General features: G+C 35.9%; 1 protein-coding gene across 1 annotated transcript; it reads left to right on the top strand.

The window, feature by feature from the left end:
- Positions 1-346: 346 nt before the first annotated feature.
- SLC6A14 (solute carrier family 6 member 14) lies at positions 347-25,318 on the top strand. The gene is made up of 14 exons (XM_077890199.1): positions 347-769; positions 1,795-1,960; positions 5,184-5,315; positions 6,633-6,794; positions 7,904-8,042; positions 9,174-9,306; positions 11,213-11,353; positions 16,467-16,695; positions 18,326-18,451; positions 19,603-19,721; positions 20,431-20,530; positions 20,779-20,888; positions 23,057-23,224; positions 24,623-25,318. Exons 1-14 carry the CDS (start codon positions 722-724, stop codon positions 24,767-24,769), a joined length of 1,920 nt encoding a protein of 639 aa, XP_077746325.1. The 5' UTR covers positions 347-721; the 3' UTR covers positions 24,770-25,318.
- The last annotated feature ends 47 nt before the right edge of the window (positions 25,319-25,365 follow it).

Genomic DNA, 25,365 nt, shown 5'->3' with positions numbered 1-25,365 from the left:
TGTAAAGGGCAACGCTGTCCCGAAGGCTGAGGAAGGTCCCCGAGACAGTGGCTCCAAGTCGCTCTTTTCAGGCAGAGCCAGCTGAGTAACCTTATCGCAGGTAGCTGCTTTGCCAGGTGCCCGGTTCAGGCGCTTTCCCGCCGGGAGCGGCGCTAGCCCCGGGGCACCGGGCGCTGACAAGTGAGGGGCAAAACTTGGCGAAACCCCGGGGCCCGGGACCACGGGGTCTGTTCAGAAGAAACTTGGGGAACGGGGCGGGCCCCACAGACCGTGCCCTTCACCCCCCCGCCCCCCGCGCCGGTGGAGATCAGCACTTGGCGTCAGGACAGAGACCAGAGTAAGAGAGGACGTCAGGGGGAAGCTGAGAAGCCGGACCGAGGCGAGGTTGCGAAGGCACCTCCAGGCTCTGAGTCAGGGCTGTCCGTCCCTTCGCTCGGGCTGCTCGGCTCGCGCCAGCCCAGCCCTCGGCCGGGGCCGGGACCGGGGATTGCTACATGCCAGCTTCCCCGGGGAAAACCAGAGCCTCACTTTGGTCCCTTCCGGTAATTGACACGACAGGGCGCCCTGAAGGGGGAGGGGAGAGCTCCCTCCATAAATGGTCCCACCCCTGGGCAAGGTGGCTCACTCAGGCAGGTAGCAACGGGGGAGTGTGCACCTGCCGCCGGGCGAGCTCGGCCAGACTGCGAGACGAGGCGGAGCGAACTGAGGGAGTGAGTCAACCATGGACAAGTTGAAGTGCCCGAGCTTCTTCAAGTGCAGAGGGAAGGAGGTAGGGGTCTGGAAACGGTGGGAGGCGTGGAGGCTGGAGGGGGGGGGGCTGGCAAGGGTAAACTTCGGGTGAGGCAGTCTCAGGCTTTGCCTTCTGCTGGCTGCTCCTTGTTCTCCACATTCCTCTTCAACTACCTTTAAGTGTGCCTGACATGTCCTCAAGAGTAGAGGAAAAAGAGAACAGCTCTTCTTGGGTAGCCAGAAGACTTAGGGTCACCTCAACCTCTGCCTTGGGTATGCCCACAAAATCCTGGGGCTTTTTTTGTCCCTGACCAGACTGTGTCCATATGGAGGGAAATGAAAAAATGCAGTGTCCTGATCTGACCTGGAACCCTCCATAGCCCAGAGCAGCTAACAGGTTGGGAGAGAACCCCTTCCCTCTGAGGTGCAGAAAGAGCTGCTCCACCTGGTGGGACAGGAGAATTTGTCTAGGAGTATTATTCTGTGGCTTCCAGCGAAGCCCCGATTTTATTCTCCAGGATAGGGAGTGAAGTCAAACTTCCCTTAACTCCGAACATCCCAAACTATCAGCGGATAGCAAAAGGAGTCTGTAAATTCTTTGTTTTAGTAGAAGCTATGTTGTATCCTTCTTTTCAAAGATCTCCTGCAATCTCAAGAACGTTGATTTCATTCCAGTCTTCTTTAAGACTTGTATTTGAAGCCTTACTTGTCTGCCCTCATTTCCCTTTCATGCTGGGTACCACATGTAAATTTTCTAGCAAAATTTGGATGATCTCACCCAAAGAAGTAGCAAACATATCCATCTAAAGAGGTGTTTGGGTGTTTTCCCCTCATTTTAAGGAGTAAATGTTGTAAAGTAGAAGCAGCCACTAGCAGAAATCTCCTCAACCTTTGGAAAGCCTTTCCCTTGGCTATAGCTTTCAGGGTTCATTCCCTCCCCCCACCTCTCTCTCTGTCACACACACACACACACACACACACACACACACACGCATGCATGTGAAATATGCTTCTGTGGATTTTTAATAGTAGAAAGACAAACTCTTGATATTTTCTCTTCTCCAGAAAGTGACAGCTTCATCTGAGAATTTCCATGTTGGTGAAAATGATGAGAATCAGGACCGTGGTAACTGGTCCAAAAAATCGGATTATCTTCTATCTATGGTTGGATATGCAGTGGGATTGGGGAATGTGTGGAGATTCCCCTATTTGACCTACAACAATGGTGGAGGTATTGCCCTCTCCCCCTCAACTTCTTTCCTCTTTCAGTTTAAATGGTGTGCTCTATGGCCTCTGAGCCTATTTTAAGAACTAAGCAGAGGTATATGCCAGTTTGGGTTAGTAGGAGAATGGGAAGCAAGCATATTGCATCCATCATTAGACTATGAGTTGCTAGCTCAAGTTAAGAAGCTGGGCTCACAAAATCCTCAGGTATAAACTTGATAAAAGTTGTCGTTTTAGCACTTCTGAGTTTCTGATTTAAGATGCAATATAATCTTCCACTTGCTCTTTTTATGCATGTTGCCATGATAATCTGTTCAAACTCAAGTTATGTTGGGCCTCATTTAAGACTGAATCAAAGCAAAAGGCAGGGGATTCTCATTCTAATATGAAGCTCAAATACATTGCTTAAGTAGCATAAGGTATTACATTGTGGAAATGCAAGTTTGGAAGGAGTTGGTTAAAAAGTAAAGGTCTAGTATTTTAAGCTGCAATATTCAGTTACACGTATTCCTAATTGAATTGACCATACGGAGGATCCTTCTAGAATGCAATAGACTTTAGTTCAAGACTAGGTGTTTAATTTCTGCAAAATGATACTGTTTATGCCTCAGAGATCATTAAGGAAGACTCATTAGAACAAGGAGAAAAAAATTAACTCTGAGGTGACATACAAAAGGAAACAAAATGAATTGCACAATTCCCTAGTAGTGTTGAAACAACTTTTCACTTACACCATATTTTATTTACTTGTAATTACAGGTTCTATTAGAAGTGTAGAGGTGACATGCCCTTAGATTTCATAATTGGGAACCAGTGAAACTGTGCCACTATAATTATTTTTCTTGGTATAATAGGATTTTGTGTGGTGATGTTTCAATCTTATAGTCCTTGTTAATTGGTTGCATTAGAACATTCATATTGGCCTTTAGAGTCTTGAGAAGCTCTGTTTATCAAACACTTTAAGTGTTAGTGCCAATAATTCCCCTCTCTGGAGCCTATATCGTTTAGTCATGGATTTGGTCTAAGTTTGAACTGGAAAATGAGTTAGGAATTACAGTCCTTTGGGTGTCTCATTCCTGAGGTCTAGTGTAGCGAAGAGCATTCAGACTCCTTTCCAGCGTCTTGTGTTCAGGTTCAGAAAAACCACAGTTTCAGAGATTCCCTGTGACTTGCCATCATATAGTGGCCCAGGGGTGGCCATAAATTTCCAGGAACTATATTAAACTAGGTTTAATAGAGAATTTTAAACGTACCCCCACACACACACTAAATGCTATTATTCTTTATATGCTATCATCTCTCTCACGATTTCCTCTAAAAATTAATATATCACATTAGCTCTCAGCTTTTAAAGATCGTATCATTTAGGTAATGAATAGCCTAGACTCTTTTGATTGTTTTTTTTCCTCTGTCCAAGTGTAGGAGAAGAACATGAAATTCAGATTTGTCAAGTGTTAATAGATCAGATTTTTAAATATGGTCAGGTTTGGAAAACTGTTGCTAAAATTTGGAATCATTTTTATCTAGGATTCTTTTTACTAGTTTATGAAGAAGTATCATATAACCATAGGGTCTGAGATAGCAGTATCAACAATTTGTGACCAGTGTATTATATTAGCAATTTACCAATTATAATTGTTATCAATAAAAAATAATATAATAGGTAAAAAGCTAAGTATACCACTAAGGAAAATCATATTAAAAAAAAAAACCCAACCCACCCTATTTGTAATGGGCTAGTAAGATTTACCTTGTTGTATTTAGACAGAGAGAGTCTATATTACTTTTCTTCATATTTATCATGGTAAGACTAAAACTTCAATTAGTCATAGTAATGATGGTATGTACATTGCAACATCTATAAAAACATATTGTCTCTATGTTCTAGTACCTAGTGACGTGTACATAACAAGTATTTTATTGTGTCATTATTTTTAATGGAATATATTTTGAGGGTTGGGAAAAATGTAATTCCCAGGTATGATGTTACAATATCATAGTATGGAAAATACGTGAGAAAAATAGTGCAGCGTGGGCCAGTGAAATGTACAGAATCCAAAAGCCCATTTTTTATCCATTGATCCCCACGTTTTCCTGTTAAACTTTGTTAAGACTGCTACGTACTTGATCAATAAGTTTAATATTCTAAAAAAAAAAAGTTTAATATTCTGTTGTGCTTCTACCTACAACCCGGCAAAAGTTCGAATGAGCAATTATGTCCCAAAAGTGGGCAGAAAAAAGTGAAATAATGAAGGTCAAAAAATTTAAAAAGGGATCTGGATAATCTAAAATGCAGGAGAATTAGTCCTACCTTATAAAATAGAGAGTTAACTTTTTTTTGATAGGGTGTGTGTGTGTGCACGTGCAGGCACAAGCCGTGGGGGGAGGGGCAGAGGGAGAGGGAGAGAGAAAATCTCAAGCCCGCTCTGTGCCAGCAGTGGAGCCATAGCAGTTCCCATGACCCTGAGATTATGACCTGAGCCAAAATCGAGAGTCAGACACTGAACCCACTGAGCCACCCAGGCATCCCGGAAAGTTAACTTTGAATGTATCTCAAAACTTCAGAATCTCTTAACAAAACCAAAAAATTTCTTACAGACATTGAGGAAAGACCCTTATGACTATTTGGAGAATAGTCCACTCAGCTGCAATAGCTTCCACTCTGAACCACATTTAGCATTTGCACTGGAAGTCTTACAAAAAATATACTGCTTATTTGGAAAGGAGAAAGGAGGGAAACTAACTTTGGACATAGACTGCATGCCTGCCATTTTGCCGAGGGTTTTCACATAGGCTCTATAACTGAACCCTTAGCACAGACTGATGAGTTGGTATCACTCTCTCCATTTATGAGGAACCCAAGGTCTGGAGGTTAGGTAGATTGCCCCAGGTCACGTAACTAGCAAATGGTGGAGTCAGGATATAAATCTAGGTGTATCTGGCTCCAAAGCCTGTGATCATTCACGTCCTCGGGATGGCTCTTTTATAAGCTATTGTTTTTAATAATCATAGCAACCTCTTTAGGTAATACTAGAATCCCATTTCACAGACGAGGAAGCCAAGGTTTAGAGAATCAACTACTTTCTCACAGAAAGTAATAAATCTGGGGCCTGAACCCAGTGCTCTGACTCCACTCTATCAGAAGGCTTTCACAATGTTACACTGGTTATTGAAGGGCCATCTGAGGTTTGGGACATAATAGTGCTTTGTTTCTATTTTGCATTTTCTAGGTGCCTTCTTGATACCTTATGCGATCATGCTGGCCCTGGCTGGTTTGCCTCTGTTCTTCCTAGAGTGTTCACTGGGACAATTTGCTAGCTTAAGTCCAGTTTCAATTTGGAGGATTCTTCCATTGTTTCAAGGTTGGTATTAAAATGTATTTCTTTCAGTGCCTATTGGTCTGTGTATAGAGCTGTTCCCACTATGTAGCAGGAAAGTGTTTCATATTTGGACATGATAAAGGCAAAGAAGTATACATTGTTTCTCTGAATTTTTGCTACTGTAAAATTGAAAGACCAAATGTTAATTTGTATTTCTGTTTCTCTGGGGCTGAAGATCTGGATGGGGTTCCAGAGGATACTAGAGGGGGTTGTCAGGATGTCATTATTTTCCTACATTCACCTTTTAAAATCCCTTGGCGCATAGTTATAGTCCTGTTGTGCATTACCTGCATGGCTCTGGCTTTTTTTCTACTTCATATTCAGTCTTTTGTCTTCTTGCCTTTGCATATCTTTTACAATGCCTCATTCAGCAAAGTTGAAGGGCAGGTCACTTTGTTTTCTTGGGTACGACTAATAGAATAGGACATTGGCAAAGCTTTTCAAAGTGCCTTGATTATTATTAAACATCAAACAGACTTCCTGTCTGAAGGTAAGATATCATTTTGCTATGTGCTAGCTGCTGCAAACTATTTGTAAAAGCCTCAATGCAGCATCAAAAATAAATTTGTAGTGAGTTGAATAGAACATTGTGCGGGAATATTAAGGAAGCCACCTCAAAAGCCAGTCTTGAGCATACAAGTTGTATTCGGTATGCTAAACTACATTTTGATATTACAAGTTCAAGAAACTTTGGCAGTTTAAATTCAGATTGTTACTGAACTATTGAATTTTCTTTACATGCACTTGTAGAAATCCTGTATGTTAATTCAGAGCCTTTATCTGCTACTTGTCAAAATATTGGCTTATAGATGAAGATGGAAGTACTGGTTAGTGGGTCAATAGGATACGAGTTTTGAATAGTGTTTGTTTGTTTTCAAGAACAGGACTCACTCTGACAAGGACTTTCAGACATAATAAGAGAGGAATGGCCATGGGTGATTCCTTATGTGAATTTGACAGATCAATACAGGTCCTCTGCCCTTGATCTTAGTAACATTTTCTAATTAACTAAAAGGAAATGGTTTCAGAAAGCCAGTCACCAAAATAATTTTAAATTTGAAAAAAAAAGCTGTTTAGACAGTAGTACTTGCTCATCTCTCCCAACTGCAAAACAAAACAAAACAAAACAAAACAAACAAAAAACCCCAAAAAACCAAGAAAAGATAGACAGTGTTGTTTGAAACTGCCTTCTCGTTTTAAAATAGATTCTGTGGAAATTGAGATGCAGCTTTTTTTTTATGAATTAGGAAAAGAAATTGCACTTTTTTGTTTTTGATTTCAACTGTTCTCTTTTTTCAGGTGTGGGAATTACGATGGTCCTGATATCCATTTTTGTGACGATCTATTACAATGTCATAATTGCCTACAGTCTTTATTACATGTTTGCTTCTTTCCAAAGTGAACTACCGTGGAAAAATTGTTCATCTTGGGCGGATCAGAACTGTAGCAGGTCACCTATAGGTAACTGTGCTTATTTTCTTAAAAGATACTGTGAACAGAGTTCATCCTTTCTCATAAGCTTAAAAAGTTACACGATTTTCTCACCAATATAGGGGCAATTTAAAGTAAACCAAGAGTGGGATGCCCATCTGGCTCAGTCAGTAGAGCATGCTACTCTTGATCTATCTCAGGGTTGTGAGTTCGAGCCCCACGTCGGGTGTTAAGAGATTATTCAAAAATAAAATCTTATAGTGAGCCACAGGTTATTGATGAAAGCAGGATAAAGCATGGATAACTTTGAAAAGTGATTAGTGCAATATGTTAATTTCTGAGGGCTGCCAGTAAAGCCGAACCATCCTTAGGAGTAGCCAAGAGAGAAGGAAGAAAGTGGGAAAGTGGTAGAGACCATCACTATCCATGACAGGACTGACAGGACTATGGTATTTCAGGAGCCAGTGAAAGTCATCCACATCATAAGTGGATGGTCTTTGGGATCATGTCAAATTGATATTGTAGACCATTATTGCGGGGATTGCTTATGTATATTGGAGAATAAAGTAATAAAGCTTTAATCCTTCTTAGCAACTTAAAGGTGCCATTTGTCTATATAGGTTAAATCAATCCACATACCAAAAATTTTTTAGAGCACTAAATCACAATCGAAATTATTGTTACTTTATAGTGGTTATTACTATACATGTAATCCCAGTTTAAAAGGGATGATGTTCACTCACCCTTAGTTTACTAGTAGAGAGGATTTAAGATGCTGAATGTGCATGGCTTGTTCCATTTGTAAGACTTCTCCTCTGCCCTCACCAAGTAACAATCTAAATGGTTTAATTATTTTACCATGAAAACTTTTTTTCAGGAGGGGGTGCCTGGGTGATGCAGTTGGTTGAGCAGCCGGCTCTTGATTTCAGCTCAGGTCATGATCTTAGGGTCCTAGGTCTCCACATTCAGTGGGGAGTCTGCTTCAGGATTCTCTCTTTCCTTTCGCCTCTCCGTTTATGTGCTCTATGTCTAAAATGAGTAAATGAATCTTTAAAAAAAACACCTTTTTTCAGGAAAATACTCTTCTAAAACTAAGTACGTTTCTATGTGTGTATTCTTTTTTTAAATATAATTTTTAGTTACTCATTGTAATGTCAGTACAAATACGGGGGAGATCATCCGAGTCAATAGAAGCTGGGTATACAACAACAGTTTAACCTGCATCAATGGAAGTGAAGCTTATCAGCCAGGGCAACTTCCCAGTGAACAATATTGGAAGTAAGTATGCTAGATAATCTATTTAAACAGATGTTATATAAGTTTTTGGAACTAACAATAAAATATTGATCAGCTCGTTCCTTGCCTCGTAAGTAGAAAAAAAGGGGAATCAGAGCCAGTTATACTTCTCATGACTCAAATTCTTACCTACCCTATGTGAGTGGTAGTAACCTGCAGGATTAGCTCATAGTCAACAAATTGCCATTTATAAATTGTTTTTTAAATGAGCACAATACTGTTGGTGATGATTTGTTCAGTGCTTGTCATGTATAATTTAGGGCATTTCTTTGAAGAAAAAGAATCTCAAATTTTAGACTATACTCAGCAAATTCTAATAGTAAACTGTTGGGTTGTGAGCAATATTTGGTGCTATTTAAGGCTACCATTCTTCATTATCCATTTTGCTTATGATTATCATTATTTGGTAAAAAATAGATATTTGGGGTTATATTTACTTGTATTACCTTTAATTGATCACACTTTACTTTCCTTACTTATACCTACATTTTACCCTTACCAAACTGCCTTGACTCTTGCTGTAATGAGCTCGTCCGCATCTACGTGTTAATGCTCTGTGTGACCCTTTAAAAATTTGGAACTTAAAATGTTCCCAAACATCAAACTAAGAATAAAAACCCTAGATCCATGCAGGTCCTAAATAGAAATCATTGATTTTTATAGAAAGCCTTTGAAAAAGGTCTAAAAATTGGGACCATTTAGGTTTGATGCTAACTACAAGTATGATGAATAATTTAATTTTAGATGTGTTCTTCATCATTTTACCTTGAGAAAAAAAACTGTAACAAATAAAAGAAATAATCTGATGTAAGGTTAATTTTTTTTTGTTTTACCTAAAGAAGCTTTGAAATACTAGGGGGCAAATCATAGCTGAAAAAATTAGTAGATCTTTTATTCTAGGGTTTGGAACTTTGGACTGGCTACAGTTAACCCTAAAGTTCAGAGCCTAGCTTTTCATTGAACTATTTTTGCCCTCTGTACTATAGCTCATATGACATTGATGCATTAATATGATGGAATACTCACGAACATCTCCCTGGCTGTAGATATTACAAAATTCAATGTGTTAAGACAAGTGATTCTGTGTTCATAAAAAGACTTGTATGTTTTCAGTAAAGTGGCGCTCCAGCGGTCAAGTGGAATGGATGAGACTGGAGTAATTGTGTGGTATTTAGCACTTTGTCTTCTTCTGGCTTGGCTCATAGTTGGAGCAGCGCTATTTAAAGGAATCAAGTCTTCTGGCAAGGTAATTTGGAAAACACATTAGATAGTGATGTAGCTCTTTTCCAATTTCATTGCAGTTCAATGTCAAGCATAATCAAATGCATGTTTTTTCTATAATAGCAATATTCAAATGTGTGAAAAGCTTTCTAAGTAGGCAGCCTGACTGTAGGAAAATACATAAGATTGCTGCTATTGGTACAAATAAAACAAAACAAGCAAAAACTAGTACTAGGGTTGTGCAATTACAGCTGACCCTTGAACAATGTGGGGGTGAGAGGCGCCAACTCCCTCCTTGCAGTTGAAAATCCAGCTATATAACTTGATTCCCTCACAACTACTAACAGCATGCTGTTCACCAGAAGCTTTACTGATCATGTAAAGTCAATTAACACCTATTTTAGTATGTTATATGTACTATATGCTGTATTCTTATAATAAAGTAAGCTGGAGAAAAGAAAATGTTATTAAGAAAATCATAGGAGAACACATTTATAGTACTTGAATTTATTGAAAAAAATCCTCATCTAAGTGGACCCATGCAGTTCAAACCTGTGTTGTTCAAGGATCAACTGTACTCAAACTGGACCCTGCTAGCTTATATAGCATTCTGAAGCTTGAGTGTGTGTTTAAAATTGTCTGTCCTATTATATAAAGAAGCATCTTGAATGGAATTGTATATTGGAATGTTTGGTTTAGGAACTCTAGATCCTAGTTATATAGAGACAGTGTCAGGATTCCTTTTGTGGGAGAGGGAAAAAAATCAAATATGCAGTCGTTTTCTTAAAGCTTGCTAAAATTGACTCAGAACCCTCTTTTTAAGTAAAGAGTCCTCTTCTGAAAAACACTGTATTTTCTCCCTTTATTGTTTTATTTTTTAAACTTTCCCAAGAACGTCATGGCATTTCAGGGAACAATGTGGAATTTTCTTTGTGAACGTTGTACAGTACTCAGAAAAGTGAATGTTTATGTATGACTACTAGACTGAAACCTCCTTATAGACAGAAGACAGGGGTAACTGTGGATACTATCTTTGTATTCCTGGTATATCTAGCACATTGTTAATGCTAAACTATAATGAGACCCTCTGTTAGATCACAAAAATACTGTGGATATTGCAAAGTCCGTGAAAACTTTCCAAAATAATGTTTCAATTGCACATTTTTGAAACCCGTAGTTCCTTTTTGACATCAATATTGAAATAATCCATTAAAGGCCATTTGTCTAGGCAATTAATTTTTATTGGTCTCTGGATGACTTTAAATTGTCTCCTTGGGCATATTATCAAACATAGGACATCTATGGATCAAAGAAATCATCCACATTAATGAAAAGCCAGCCTCAAAAGCAATCTGCTCATCTGTAACTATGTGTTACCCAGGATACAAGCCGTGCACATGTATGTGTGCTATCAAACTCACTTAATGGTAGCTCTAAGAATAATAATATCAAGTGTTGGGTATTCACTTTAATCAGCTTTCATGAGATTTGGATGTCTACTAGGAGATTATTTTCCTTCTCCTTGGGGACAATATATACTATTTCAGTTATAAAATCATTCCCTTCCCACCTCAATGCAGTAATTCACTAAGAAGTGATATCTGTCCCCTCAGACATTTATAAAGACATATTTAGGAAGGTACTCTACCTTGATTCCAAGTTACCACTGCTGATGTATTGTGTATTTACAATGTGTACCCAGGAAATAGTGCTTCATACATCAGAGTGTTTTGAAAATGGATCATCTCAGAGTGGGAGAAGAAAGATAAAATTATGCCAATTTTGGTATTGGTATCACCAGATTTATTAAAAATGTATGAAATCGTTAATACTTTTACTAATGTCAACTGCCTAACAATTTTGTTCATATGCAATTATGTAACATGACTTAAAAATTTAACTTATCAACCTCTGGTTGTTTTTCTTGTTAGGTGGTATATTTTACAGCTATTTTCCCCTATGTTGTCCTACTCATCCTGCTAATCCGAGGTGCAACTCTGGAGGGTGCATCAAAAGGCATTTCATACTATATTGGAGCACAGTCAAATTTTACAAAACTTAGGGAAGCAGAGGTAAGACTTCATTTGGATTTTAGATTATCTGAGGAGGTAAACCATAAAAGCAAACACTGAAAATCTTTGGTTGCAGGTAAGAGTATCATAATGTAGTGGCTTGTAAAAGAATATGCTGTTAAATTTGTGTTTCTGTTCACTGGGAAGTCTAATGTAGCCATTTAACATGACACTAGTGCTTTCCTATTGGAAGTGAGATGGTCATTTTAGCAGAAAAATTTTAAGTCATCTTATTCATACAACTGATTCTATTTGACCAAAAGGATTTGGGGCCTATGAATCTGAAAAAGAACTTGTCATGTTTGGATACCTACCTGCAAGTTGATGAGTAGGACAGTAAGATTTCTTGGATAAACTCATAGATTTCAAGATTATAGGTGAAAATCTAATGATCTAATACACATTTTAATTGCTTCAAAAGTTAATATTCCCAAATTAAGATCAAAGTGTACCTAATGGATTATGAAGTTAAACCACAAATTTGAAATGAATGAAGCATTCCATTAACAACACTGTTACTTGTAAACATAAATGTGTGCCATGAATATGAATTGGGTAACCTTCTTTTAACTTCAGTCTATCGCTAGATGATGGCTGTGTGTATCATGGATACATAATATCTTTTGCATTTTTGATTGCAGAGAGCATTAACAGTAAGTGTACTGTATATAGGATGCTTCTATTCACATAGCTTATGAATGGTTTCACTTTTTCAGTAAACACATCACATTTTTGGCACGCATTAAGCTTCTGGCCAGCTAAAACCCCAAGTCTTATGTTGAAGTCAAGAAACACTATGTTACTATCATCTTCCATACTAGCAGTGCTATCCAAAATAGTTATTAGTTTGTTTGCTGTGGTGTTCTTTGAGGAACTCATGCTAATTTCCAGCAATTTGTTATTTTCTAAATACTTACAATATGGATATATTTTTTTAAAGATTTTATTTATTTATTTAGAGAGTGCAAGCAGGGGGAGGGGCAGAGGGAGAGGGAGAGGGAGAATCTCAAACAGACTCTACACTGAGTGTGGAGCCTGGTGGAGGCTCGCTATCACGACCCTGAGATCATGACACAAGCTAAAATCAAGAGTTGGATGCTTAACCCACTGAGCCATCCAGGCACCCCACAATCTGCACATTTAATTATTTGTTGTAGAATTTCTCTGGTAAGCAAGTCAAATTTATCAGTTTTTTTGTCATGGATATCCATCCTTTACCTTTTCTGAAAATTGAGATGTCAGTGTTTGGCCTTTAGTTTCCTGTACCCAAATAATTTTCACTCAGGAATTAACTACAACAGCCTTAAATTATTTCAGAACTATGAACTTTTATTATTTTAGTCTTGGAGATTAATATACTTTGATGTGTCCACAGGCCATTTGCTTATTTCTTCATTTATGTTGGGCCTCACATCTTTTAACCTTGTTTGTTAATATCTTCCCAACTCGAAGACCATTTTCGATGATGAATCAAAAACAAATAAAATGGAAGTTGGGATTCATCATCTTCTCTCTGTCAGGTTGTTAAGCAAGATGAAATATTAATTAATGCACTTTCAAAATGGTAAATTGTTAAATTAATATGAGCACACAATGATTTCAATTATTGCTGTCATGTTATACTATACTATTAGAGATGCAACATTTTCTCTAAGAAGTAGATCCTCCATTTTCTTGAAGCTTCATAACTTTGAGCACAGTTGAAAAGCCCCTTTGATATTCTTTGACTTTTACAAGCTTGAGATCACCTGAGCTTTACAGTTCCTGAAAAATTTTATATGATTATTTTATATTGGTCTGTTTCAATGTCTCTATTATCTTTAAAATATCAGACCTAAACCTAAAGCTCTTTATGAAACATACAATTTAATCCTTCCTCCTCTTCAATGTGGTAGAAACAGTACTCCCACCCTTCTTTGGGTTTGTTGGTAATGAGAATTTTTTCTTAATTTTTTTTATCTCTCACAATCCATATCCTGAGTATGGGATCATAAATATATATTTTTTCCTTTTCTTTGGATATCCGAACTTTGTTGCAATCTGTAGGAGAGCAGAGGACCATACAAATTTATAGCTAGAAGAGTCTTCCAGTCTTCAGTGATTATCGTACTAACTCCTTCATTTTACAATGGTGAAACTGAAACCCAGAAAGATTCATATTTAGTTAAGTTTACACAGCCAGTTTGTGCATCTTGAATGAAGATTTCTTAATCCCTAAATTAATAATTTTGTATATAGCTATGAGATTGATAGATATGGATATTATAACTACATTTGGAATTTTGCTTCACTTTACTTGCAACCTAGATACACATCATAGTATGCAGTAGCATTTTTATAGAAACCAGACCTGCCACACCAATTTCCAGCTCCCCCTAATTCACATATGCATACAAAAATGTATCAAGTAAAAGCAGCTGAGAGATCAACATAAGCATGTTGTTCATCTCTTAATATGTACAGCTGCCTAAAAAATAAGAGCATTTTATTTCTAATGATTTTGTTACAATAAGTGAAATAACCGTTATCTATCTATGCTTATCTCATCCATCCATTTTGCTTTCTTTTGGCTGCCTCCCATTATAAAGCAATTATAATATAATAATAATCTAACATCAAGCTGTATTCTGAAGATCTAGCAAATTTTATTCCCTAACAACTTTTATTTCTATTGAAATTGGAAATAGATTACATATCTTTCAAGGGGAAAATTACAGTTTTTAATTTCCATAAGAGAAACTGAGTATCAATTTATGATTATTTTCCATAATAACAGCAATAGCTACCATTGAGCATCCTAATTGCTTTACATATGCTATCTTATTCAATTCTCACATCATTCCAAGTACACTTGTAATAATAATAGTTATCATCATCATCATCATTTTCTTCATCCTCTCCATTTTACAGATGAATAAACAGGCTTAAAAATGTTAAATAAATTGAAGGCAAGGAGCGTAAGAGGTATTGGATATAAACTTCATTTTCTTTGACTCCAGAGCTAGAGCTCTTTGTCACCATTTTATATTGCCTGCCTTTCACTGAGCAGTCCTGTTTTTAGATGGACTAAAAAAAAAAAAACACTTTTGCCCAAATCTTTGCCAGTCTTCTTCCTTGAAATCTACACAATTAGGTTACTTTGGGTAATGTTTTATCTACAGAATTTCACTGTTAACATGGATTTCCATAGATTAGATTAGTTTCTAAGATTATTTTCCTTTAGCAAATATATAGGAGAGGCAAATTATAAAAGGGACACTAGTAAAGGGGTAAGATTGGATGCAGTGAGTGGGAGGCTGCTTAAAGAGCGGAGGCCAGCTATGTGGGGCTCTAAACGAACAAACTAAGGGATGTCTAAATATATCATCATTCTTCAAAAATTGCCTACTACTATTCTTGTTAAGAATGGATATGTATCAATCCTCCCCAAATTGGTATGCAGAGTCAATAACATTTTAATCAGATTGACAGCAGTTTTTCTTAGATCTTGAGAACTGATTGTAAAATTTACGTGTAAGAGAAAAAGGCAAAAAAAGGTGTTTTTGAAGAAGGAAGACCTGTCCTACTAGATATGAAACAATATTATGATGCTATAGGAATTAAAATAAAGTGGTATTAGCATAGGTATAGACTTACGACCAGTGGAACAGAACAGTAGTCTCAGAAATAGATTCATGAACATTTGGAACTTGATATATGGCAGAGGTGGCAATGCAGATCGATGGGGGAAAGGATGGACTATCTAATTGATATAATTGACATCCAATTGATATAACTGATAATATAAATCATCTTTAGACAAATGATACTCTAGAAAAGAAAATGAATTGGGATTTCCAATTTAATATATACTGTATCAATTTTTAGGTTAATTGAAAACAATATGAGCAAAGCTTTAAATCCTTTTGAAGAAAATGTAGGACAGTATCTTTATGATCTTTGGCTAAGACTTCTCTTTAAGTAAGAGAAATCAAGGACAATACATGAAAGTGAAGATGGACACCTTTAGTTACATTAAAACAACAATAAAACCTTTGGCTCATCAAAGGTCACGATGTTAAGAGGTGAAAAGAGTTAACCACAAATTGGGAGGAAAATTATCATATATAATAGACAAAAGATTAGAATCCAAATTACATAAGAATTGCTAGAGATCAAAGAAGACAAATAACCCAAACAATAAATTGGCAAAAGGCACGAATAAGAATTTCACAGGGAAAAAAACCCTATGGAATATAAGCACATAAAAACAAACTAAACCTTATAAGTAATTAGGGTAATGAAAACTCTCATTCGACAGCCACCAGATATGACCATATTAAAAATTCTGACCAATATTGGCAAGCATGTGAAGGAATGGGAGCTCTCACACCTAGCTGGTGAGAGTAGGTGGTAAAATAATATGGCAATATTTAGTAAAAGAGAAGACGCATCATATACCTCTTTAACATTGCAGTTCCTCAACTAGGTATGAGGAGACATGCACAGGAATACTTACAGCTACATCATTTTTAATAGCAGAATATTGAACAGCCTGAATGTCCCTCAGCAGGATAAAGGATGACCTGTGGTATACATAGTGGGGCAAACGGCAGTGAAAAAAATGTTCAAAACTACAGATATTTAACTAAACCATATGAATTTGCCCATATTTTTTCATTTTCAACATAAAGTTGAAATATAATGTTCAAATTGATCGTGGATAAATCTCATACAATACTGAATGAAAAAAGGCATGTTGAATAGGTTTATATCCATTAAGAAAACTTTTCTATAAACCCAATAACATGAAAAGCTAAATACCATACTGTTTGGGTTTACATATTTTTATGGTAAAAATATAAAGAAAAACAAGGAAATGAGAAACACATAAGTCAGGATAGCAATTACCACTGGAGGTTGAAGGGTGATATGATGACAAAGGGGCATTGGGCGGCTTCCAAAGACTGACAACATTTCATTTTTTAAGCTGAGTAGTGGGTTTGGTGTTTATTTCATTATTATTCATATTAATTCATTAGTATATATGAAGTATTTTATAGAAGTAAAAAATTTAAAGTGTGTCTTTTTAAACATGGAATTATCAAAAAAATTGAATTATCTTCTCTTATAGGTTTGGAAGGATGCTGCCACTCAAATATTTTACTCCCTTTCAGTGGCTTGGGGTGGCTTAGTTGCTCTATCATCTTACAATAAGTTCAATAACAACTGCTTCTCAGATGCTATTGTAGTTTGTTTGACAAACTGCCTCACTAGTGTGTTTGCTGGATTTGCTATTTTTTCTATACTGGGACACATGGCTCATATATCTGGAAAAGAAGTCTCTCAAGTCGTAAAATCAGGTATGTGATGCTCTACGTTAACAACTTTGATTAATTCAGTGTAGCTCATTTAAGAAACACTAATACATTTTGTATCAATTTACTTAAAGCACTCAAGTAAAGTTTAGGGTGTTGCATTTTCTTTCTCATTTCATCTTATATAATTTGATTGCTTTAATCATGTAATAATTCTTAGATTGTCTGAGAAAACAGGACTATATTAGGGAACAATTGTTTAAGAAGATAATTGTCTGAATTTTGCATAGTCCTTCATATGAACTGCCTACTGTACATGAGTGCCTTTACACATATTATCTTCATTTATGTGTGTATATATACATATATACATGTGTGTATTCATATGAATGACTATATGAGTATATATGTGTGTGGGTGTGGCTGTGTATTCCTCCATGTACAAGTGCAATATTGGGTCTGAATTTTTAAAACACATCAGTATCATATCGATAGAAACCCAAGTAACTTTGAGTATCCAGCTATGTCCAGCTTTAAAGGAATCTGTTTAATGAACTTCCTAACTTTCTTTAGCTAAGGATGCTTAGTTATCTGACTAAGAATCTTAGGAAAAGAATTCCAGGATTCTTAGTGGTAGGAATTCCTCATTAAATTTTTATTTATGGGGATGCCTGGGTGGCTCAGCAGTTTAGAGCCTGCCTTCGGCCCGGGGTGTGATCCTGGAGTCCTGGGATCGAGTCCCGCATTGGGCTCTGTGCATGGAGCCTGCTTCTCTCTCTGCCTGTGTCTCTGCCTCTCTCTGTGTGTCTCTCATGAATAAATAATTTAAAAACATTAATTTTTTTTATGGCCAGTATCATTTGATGGAGAAGCCAATGCAGGAGAATAGAATGTTAGGACTAGAAGAGACCTCATAGATAATTTAGCTTCTCATTTCCAGAGAAGTGGACTGATGCACAGAAATTTTATGTCTTACAGTAGATAGATAAAATCATTAGGAAGTGACAGAGCCTAGGTTAGAAGCTAATTCTGCTGAATCCTAGGTCAGTCTTCTAGGACTCGGGAGAAACCTAAAATACTTAAGGCAACTAAGTATCATATGATATAATTGAAAAAATTTAAAGCACCTCTAACAATAATATACATCAAACAGAAAATAAGATTCAATTTTTAGTTTTGTTATATACAAGTTTGCAAGTGTCCATATTCTAGTTAAAATGGCAGTACACATTCTGGGTGAACATTTGGAGAGACGGCTAAAGACTACAACAGTCATTCCATAAGCATATCTTTCTTAATAGTGTAATTCTTTTTGAATTTCTAGGCTAGTATAATTTACGTTTCTGGAGTTTAAGACAATTCTTTATGAATCTTAAAAAAATGAAAGAGTTAAACAAAATCATTGAAATAGTTAAGATCTCCTATGTGAGTAATTTACAAAATTCATCTCATAGCTTAATTCACGTCACATGCACACATGCACACATTATCATTTTGTTGAATAACCAAGTCGAATATTTTTAAGAGTACAAGTGAAAGAGTTGCTTGAGAATGTGCATTATGGATGGCATTGCTAAATTGAAATGAGTTTTTTCTAGTATCTTATTTTGGAAATGTTCAAATATGTGAACTTTTTTGCAACTGATTTAAATTAAATATCATACATTTTTCTTAGGTTTTGATTTGGCATTCATTGCTTATCCAGAAGCGCTAGCCCAACTCCCAGGTGGGCCATTTTGGTCCATATTATTTTTCTTCATGCTTTTGACTTTGGGTCTCGACTCTCAGTTTGCATCCATTGGTAAGTAATACTCTGAGTGTTATATTTTATATTTTGTTATATTTTACTCATGTTTCCTCTACTTAAAAACATGTTGCCATTAGGTTTGCCCTTAGAATCTGAACATTCTTTTTAACTTAATTTTAAATACAGAAAAATACAAAGCACTCATGTAGTAGATACCCAAAAGGAACAGACATGAATGTTTCATATTTGCTTCAGAAATGAAATTGAAGTCCCCTGTTTCTCTCCCTAATACAATTCACATTTCTTCCTTCCCAGAAGCAACTGTCACCATGGATTATGTGTGTTATTCAGTCCATTCTTGATACATTATATACATGTCCATAAATAACACATGAATTTTGTCACATCAATGTGAAGTTTCATAACATACATATCATTCTGACAGTTGTTTTTCACATGTATTGTGAATCTGTGTTGATATATACTCCTATATATCTACCGAATTCACAATCTGTTGCTGATGGGCATTTGGATTATTTACAATTTTGAAAAATTACACATGCTACTCAATGATTATTCTTGCATGTGGCTCTATGTATACGTAGGGATTTCCCCTGGGGTACACACCTAGGAATTCGGAAACTTTTTCATCATATCACTCTTACATAAATACACTTTTATAATTGACTATATACAGTATAACGTCTGGCCTCCTCTAGTTGACTTTCAAAGCCCTTGAAAATTTTAAACCTGTATCTTCATCCTTTCACCCATACATCCTTCTACTTTCAGTCAGTACTGTGATATCATGAACACATTTCTTTCTAGAAGGCCTTTCTGTCTCCATGCCATTTATTCAAATGTTCATTTTATTTAAAAGTTCTAGAATTCTTCCTTCCCTATAACCCTCTTTCAAACTACGTCAGCCTTCAGGGATCTGTTACCTTGTAGTTACTACCAATGAAAAACCTTGTAAAACAGACTAAAAATAACAAATAAAGAGAGCTGCATTTGGTTTTTATCAGAACCAACAGGTGGTAACTGCCAAAAGAAAGGATCCTATGGGTTTTTTAAAAAAGCAAGGAGTAGGACCCAGAGTATATTTTCAGCATATATTTGTAAATTTGATTAGAAGCTGAATTCTTTGATTAAAATTATTGGCAAATGAGTTTACATATAACATTGCCATTTTTTCCCTTCTGAAGAAACGATTACAACAACGATTCAAGATTTATTTCCCAAAGTGATGAAGAAAATGAGGGTTCCTATAACTTTGGGGTGCTGCTTGGTTTTGTTTCTCCTTGGTCTTGTCTGTGTGACTCAGGTATAGTACAGTTTTTTTTTTTAAGATTTTATTTATTTATTCATGAGAGACACACAGAGAGAGGCAGAGTTATAGGGAGAGGGAGAAGCAGGCTCCCTGCAGGGAGCCCGATGTGGGACTCGCTCCCAGGACCACGGGATCATGACCTGAGCCAAAGGCAGGCACACAACCCCTGAGCCACTCAGGTGCCCCTTATAGTATTTTTTTCATAGACAAATCATTAGTTGGAATGTACCTTATAATCTAAATAAGCAAACAAAGGTTTAAGAGGATGTTTAGTGACAGATCCAAGTCTGACTCGTATCAAGGTTTTCTGGGTTTTAGCCCAAATTTTTTCCCATTATAGCACAGTTTTGAAATTTAATAATATTTTGAAGAGGGGAGGTGATCCAATAATGGAAAATTTACCCAAGTACAAGAAAGTTATAGACTTTGAACATATGATATATTTTTGGCAGCTACTACAGAGCACACAGACACTGCATATAATTTTGATAATCAAGTATTCTAAATGCTTATTTTTTACAGTGACTCAGTATAGGATGGAAGGTGCATCCTTTTTGAGATATTTAAAGCCACATTTGTGTTTACATTTGGAAACATTCCTTGATCATATCTTAGCATAGGTGAAACCAGGAAGCATATATTTAGACTTCATCAATCATAAAAATAAATTAAAATATACTTAGATGTAATTTTTTTTTTGTAGGCTGGAATTTACTGGGTTCATTTGATTGACCACTTCTGTGCTGGATGGGGTATTTTGATTGCGGCTATACTGGAAATCATAGGAATCATCTGGATTTATGGTAAATAGTAACTACAGAATTATCTACATATTTTATTAACTAATTTAGTGTGATTCCTTTTCATTATGTTTACGAAAATAGTAAAGTATAATATTACTGGGAAAATTGATTATGAATATTATGTAGTTAAAGGTGTATACTTCATTGATATAGTATAGGAAAATTTTTAGACAGTCAGGCAATTTGGGGCCACAATGATTAATGGAGGAAAATGTAAGCAAGGACTGAATGCACTCTTTTTTTCTAAGGTGGGAACAGATTCATTGAAGATATAGAAATGATGATTGGAGCAAAAAGGTGGATATTCTGGCTATGGTGGAGAGCTTGCTGGTTTGTTATTACTCCTCTTCTTCTGATTGTAAGTATTAATATGCTATGAATTTGAAATCTATCTATATATAAAACATTTCTAAGATAAACTTGAATAATTCATGTTAGAGACAATAAGGCAAACTGTCATAAATTAATGACTTTCAACTTTTGCTTTATGATTGCCAAGTTGCCTAAATTAAAAATACCTTTGCAGTATTGTTTTTGAGGCTATAGGTTTAAACATTTACCATTTGAGAAAATGAACAGGCTCTTATAGACTTAAAGGTCCTATGTACTTAAAAATTATCAATAGAATAAATAAAATAAATCATTCATTTGCTGGTTCCCTAAAAATTATGCTGAACAACCTACACTGTCCCTAACCTCTCTGCTAAGACCCAGACTCTGCCTGCAAGGAATATGATCTCAATACACTAATTGCTAAGAAACAACACTCAGATTTTAGTGCACATTTTTCTTTATGGGAAGTATTTACTATCCAAAATTACTAAAAGAAAGTCACCACTGTCAACAGAGGCAACAGTTTGTTAAATTCAACAATTGGTGCTATTTAGGAACTGAGGGAAAGCAAAAGGTATCTTACCCGAGAGACATGACATATAGACATACCTTTAAATATCAGTTCAGGACAGTAAGTGACAAAATAAACACTTAATAGGATGGAGAATTACTGTAATGGTGGAGGTGGGGGCAGCGGCAAAGCTTCATAGAGGATGTTTGGTCCTCATTGCCTCCTTGTCTCAAAGTCTTTCCTAGGAAAGGGCATTAAATAATTTGATCCAGAATGTGCTTCACATCTGAAGTATTATGTTTGTTTTAGAGAATGTTAAGTTTTATTTTTTACATTTTATAAGGTCAATTTCAAGTAGGGAGCAGTTTGGGACTGACTGTACTGAATTAAAATATTTTGGATGCTCCATATTCTAGCAAAATGATTTTGACATTACTACTAAATATTTTCTTCTTGTGACAAGTCTCCATAATAAAATAAGCCCTTTATCAATTAAGAAGCTCTCACTATATTTTTTTTAGCCAGTGAGTTTTCATAGCTTTGACAACTGGATTTAATTTAAAATGCAAAAGTATTAAATATTTAATGATATACATTATCATCTATTTTGCAGTCAAATACTCTACCCCTGAGCTATACCCCCTAATCATCTATTTTGTATAAAGTGATATGAAGTCATGGATACTCCAGTATCCTCATCCACTCTCTTGTATTTATGTAAAAGATTATGATAATTGGGAAATACATTTAAATTACTGGGAACTAATGTATTAAATTGATGGAATTAAACTATTTAATTCTAAAATTAAACTTGAATATCAAATAGGTATTTACCAAATAGGTAATTCTTACATTCCATCTCCCTGAGTTTAGTAAAAGATAGCTAAGTAGTTTAGAGAAAGTACTAGGTGACTCTGGTTTTTGTTTTGTCTGCCTTACAAGTTTCTAAATAATTACTTTTAATGCAGCAACATATCTAATAGGTTTTTTAAAAAGTTTTTTTTAACTTGACCATTAGGTGTTTTCCTTGCGAAGATTCAGATTTCACTGTTTTACCCAAACACACATTGCGTTTGTTTTTCCTCTCTCAAAGAGAGGCTAGAAGTGAAATGTACTTTATATATACCAGTAGTTTGTGAATGTGTGTGTTTTGGGTATGGAGTAAGGGGTGCTCTATGCCATGGGAAATAATAGAAGCAACTGCTAAGCAAGGTGCAAAGCATGTTCACTAAAAGGTACTTTACATTCTCCTTGAATTAAGTGCTATGCTGGTGAGCTGGATAGCATAGGATAAAAGCATACTATTGTAAGTTAAAGTTAAAAGGTCAGTAATGGACATTTTCAGATATTATTTTGTTTTCAATATGAAATATTTCATGGTAAAGTATTTTATTGAAAAACATGTTGGACCTGTATTTTATTTTTTATAACTATACGGAGGTGCTCATTTTGGAAGAATCTATTCAAAGCCAAATATGAGTTATTTAGATGAGTTCATTTAGTACTCTCTTCTGGCTAGTTACTGGATTATCTTAGTTGTTTGAATGTATTTTCATTTTAATTGCTTTTGATAGATGATTTCTAAGGAATGGGATCAAATTCCTAACAATTAGTGCAATTGAAATTGTTAGTGCAATAAAGTCTAATCTTTAGAACTGTCTTTTCATACTTGACTTTCACAGGCAATTTTGATCTGGTCATTGGTGAAATTTCATAGACCTGATTATGCCCAAATTCCATATCCTGACTGGGGAGTTGCTCTAGGCTGGTGTATGATTATTTTCTGCATTATTTGGATTCCAATTATGGCCATAGTAAAAATAATTCAAGCTGAAGGAAGTATCTTTCAAGTAAGCACATTTATATTACACTTTGTAGAAAGTACTTATGATGAAAATGGGGATTACTCAAATGGTGGTAATATGGGATTATGAACCTTTAGGTTACAATCTGATACAATCATCAGATATATGTGCATAACATAGCTTTATATCATATATATATATATATATATTTGTGTGTCTTCTACTATAAGCTTCTTTAGGGAGTCTTCTGTTGCTTGCTGCTATATCCTCAGTTCCTATTAGAGTGCTCAGCACAAAGAAATTGTGATATTTATCCTTGTACTGAGTTGTCCCTGAAGATGACACCAAGCAAATGACCTTTTTGCTTAATATCTATAATCCTTACTTTATATTGTCTGGTTATAATACATGTGTTAATAGTGTGTTTAGGGTGGAAAAAGCCTGCTAAATTATTTCAAACCCAGTCTAGACCCTGAGTGATCCCTCTTGCACGGAGACATAGGGGGATGCAGTTGATTATGACATCTCATTAGGATAATGACTAGGACAAATCTCCAGTCAGATTTTAGGTGATTTCCCAAGCTCATTCCAATCAGTGGTTTGATCCTTGAGCTCCTTTTATTTGGTTCTTGGAACCTCCCAGGTACACTGATTTAAATCCTCACATAACCCTCACTCTAAGGGCAGGACCAAAATGTCGGAGAATTCAGTGAAAAACATGGAGTGATTCCATTGTTCAAACAGGCCCATATATTTTCTTTTCAAATCATTTACATACTCACTTATTTTGGTTTCGTAGTTAATATAATTCTATTAACAGTTAAATTTGAGTGTCATTTTTAATTTTTAATTAATTTTCTTTTTTTCTTTAAATTTTTTTTTTATTTACTTATGATAGTCACACAGAGAGAGAGAGAGAGAGAGAGAGAGAGGCAGAGACATAGGCAGAGGGAGAAGCAGGCTCCATGCACCGGGAGCCCGATGTGGGACTCGATCCCGGGTCTCCAGGATCGCGCCCTGGGCCAAAGGCAGGCGCTAAACCGCTGCGCCACCCAGGGATCCCCAATTTTTAATTAATTTTCTAAAAAGATTTTATTTTATTTATTTATTCATGAGACACATACAGAGAGGCAGGGACACAGGCAGAGGGAGAAGCAGGCTCCATGCAGGGAGCATGATGCGGGACTCAATTCCAGGACTCTAAGATCACGCCCTGGGCTGAAGGCAGACGATCAATCACTGAGCCACCTAGGCTTCCCAGTATCATTTTTTTAGTACACTGTACTAAGAATTTTTGATGACCACCTTTTACCTTTCTATGGTTCCCATTTCATTTTGGTTAGCAAAAAAACTTAATATTTTGCAATGAAAATATGGTTTGATATCTGCTTGTTTACAGATTGCAGCACATATGGTCTAAAACAAGTTTTTTTTTCTTTTCAGCGCTTTGTAAGCTGCTGCAGACCAGCTTCTAACTGGGGTCCATACCTGGAACGACATCGTGGGGAGAGATATAAAGACATGGTAGACCCTAAAAAAGAGACTGACCATGAAATACCTACTGTTAGTGGCAGTAGAAAACCAGAATGAGATCTAATTTATAAAAATATGTGGTCATACAATGTGATTATTTTAGAACAGAGGAAAATTTTATTTATTTATATGCTGGCCGAGTAGAAAAACGTCTATACTATATTCATGATAGTATAAACTTTTTTCCCATTTAAGCAGGAATGTAATATAATGTGAATCTACTACTATTTAACAATGTGATTATTATATTTCTTTTTAGATTATCTATCTGTATAACACACAGCTGTCTCTATGTCATACACTTTTGTAAATATTATCATAATATTTTTCTAATACGCTGAAGACTTTATATTGAGCCAGTGATTTAGAAAACTGTTATATTTTCTATTATATAAGTTTTAAAATATTATTTGCTTTTATTTTCTTAGTTTACAATCTTTCTTTTCCATAAAGTTGAGGGAAGTAAATCAGTATATTTAAAAGAAAGTGTTAAAATTGAAGGTCTCGTTTAACTAGAAATGCCATACATATATGAAAAAATGGATTGTGTATATGAGCACTGTAGTTTAATACTTTTAATCCAAATATATATAAAATTTTCATGTATTTATGGGTCTCTTTTTCTATGTGAACTTACTGGTTATGTTCTTCAC

The sequence above is a fragment of the Canis aureus genome, chromosome X (genome assembly GCF_053574225.1).
Source record: "Canis aureus isolate CA01 chromosome X, VMU_Caureus_v.1.0, whole genome shotgun sequence".
Lineage (NCBI taxonomy): Eukaryota > Metazoa > Chordata > Mammalia > Carnivora > Canidae > Canis > Canis aureus.
This window is presented reverse-complemented; position numbering and strand designations above follow the sequence as displayed.

Bases quoted from the DNA above. Each gene is read 5' to 3' on its own strand.
- SLC6A14 (XM_077890199.1), top strand. From the start codon at position 722: ATGGACAAGTTGAAGTGCCCGAGCTTCTTCAAGTGCAGAGGGAAGGAG. The intron at 16,696-18,325 runs GTATGTGATGCT...CATTTTTCTTAG, and splicing joins CTCTCAAGTCGTAAAATCAG to GTTTTGATTTGGCATTCATT. The intron at 18,452-19,602 runs GTAAGTAATACT...TCCCTTCTGAAG, and splicing joins CTCTCAGTTTGCATCCATTG to AAACGATTACAACAACGATT.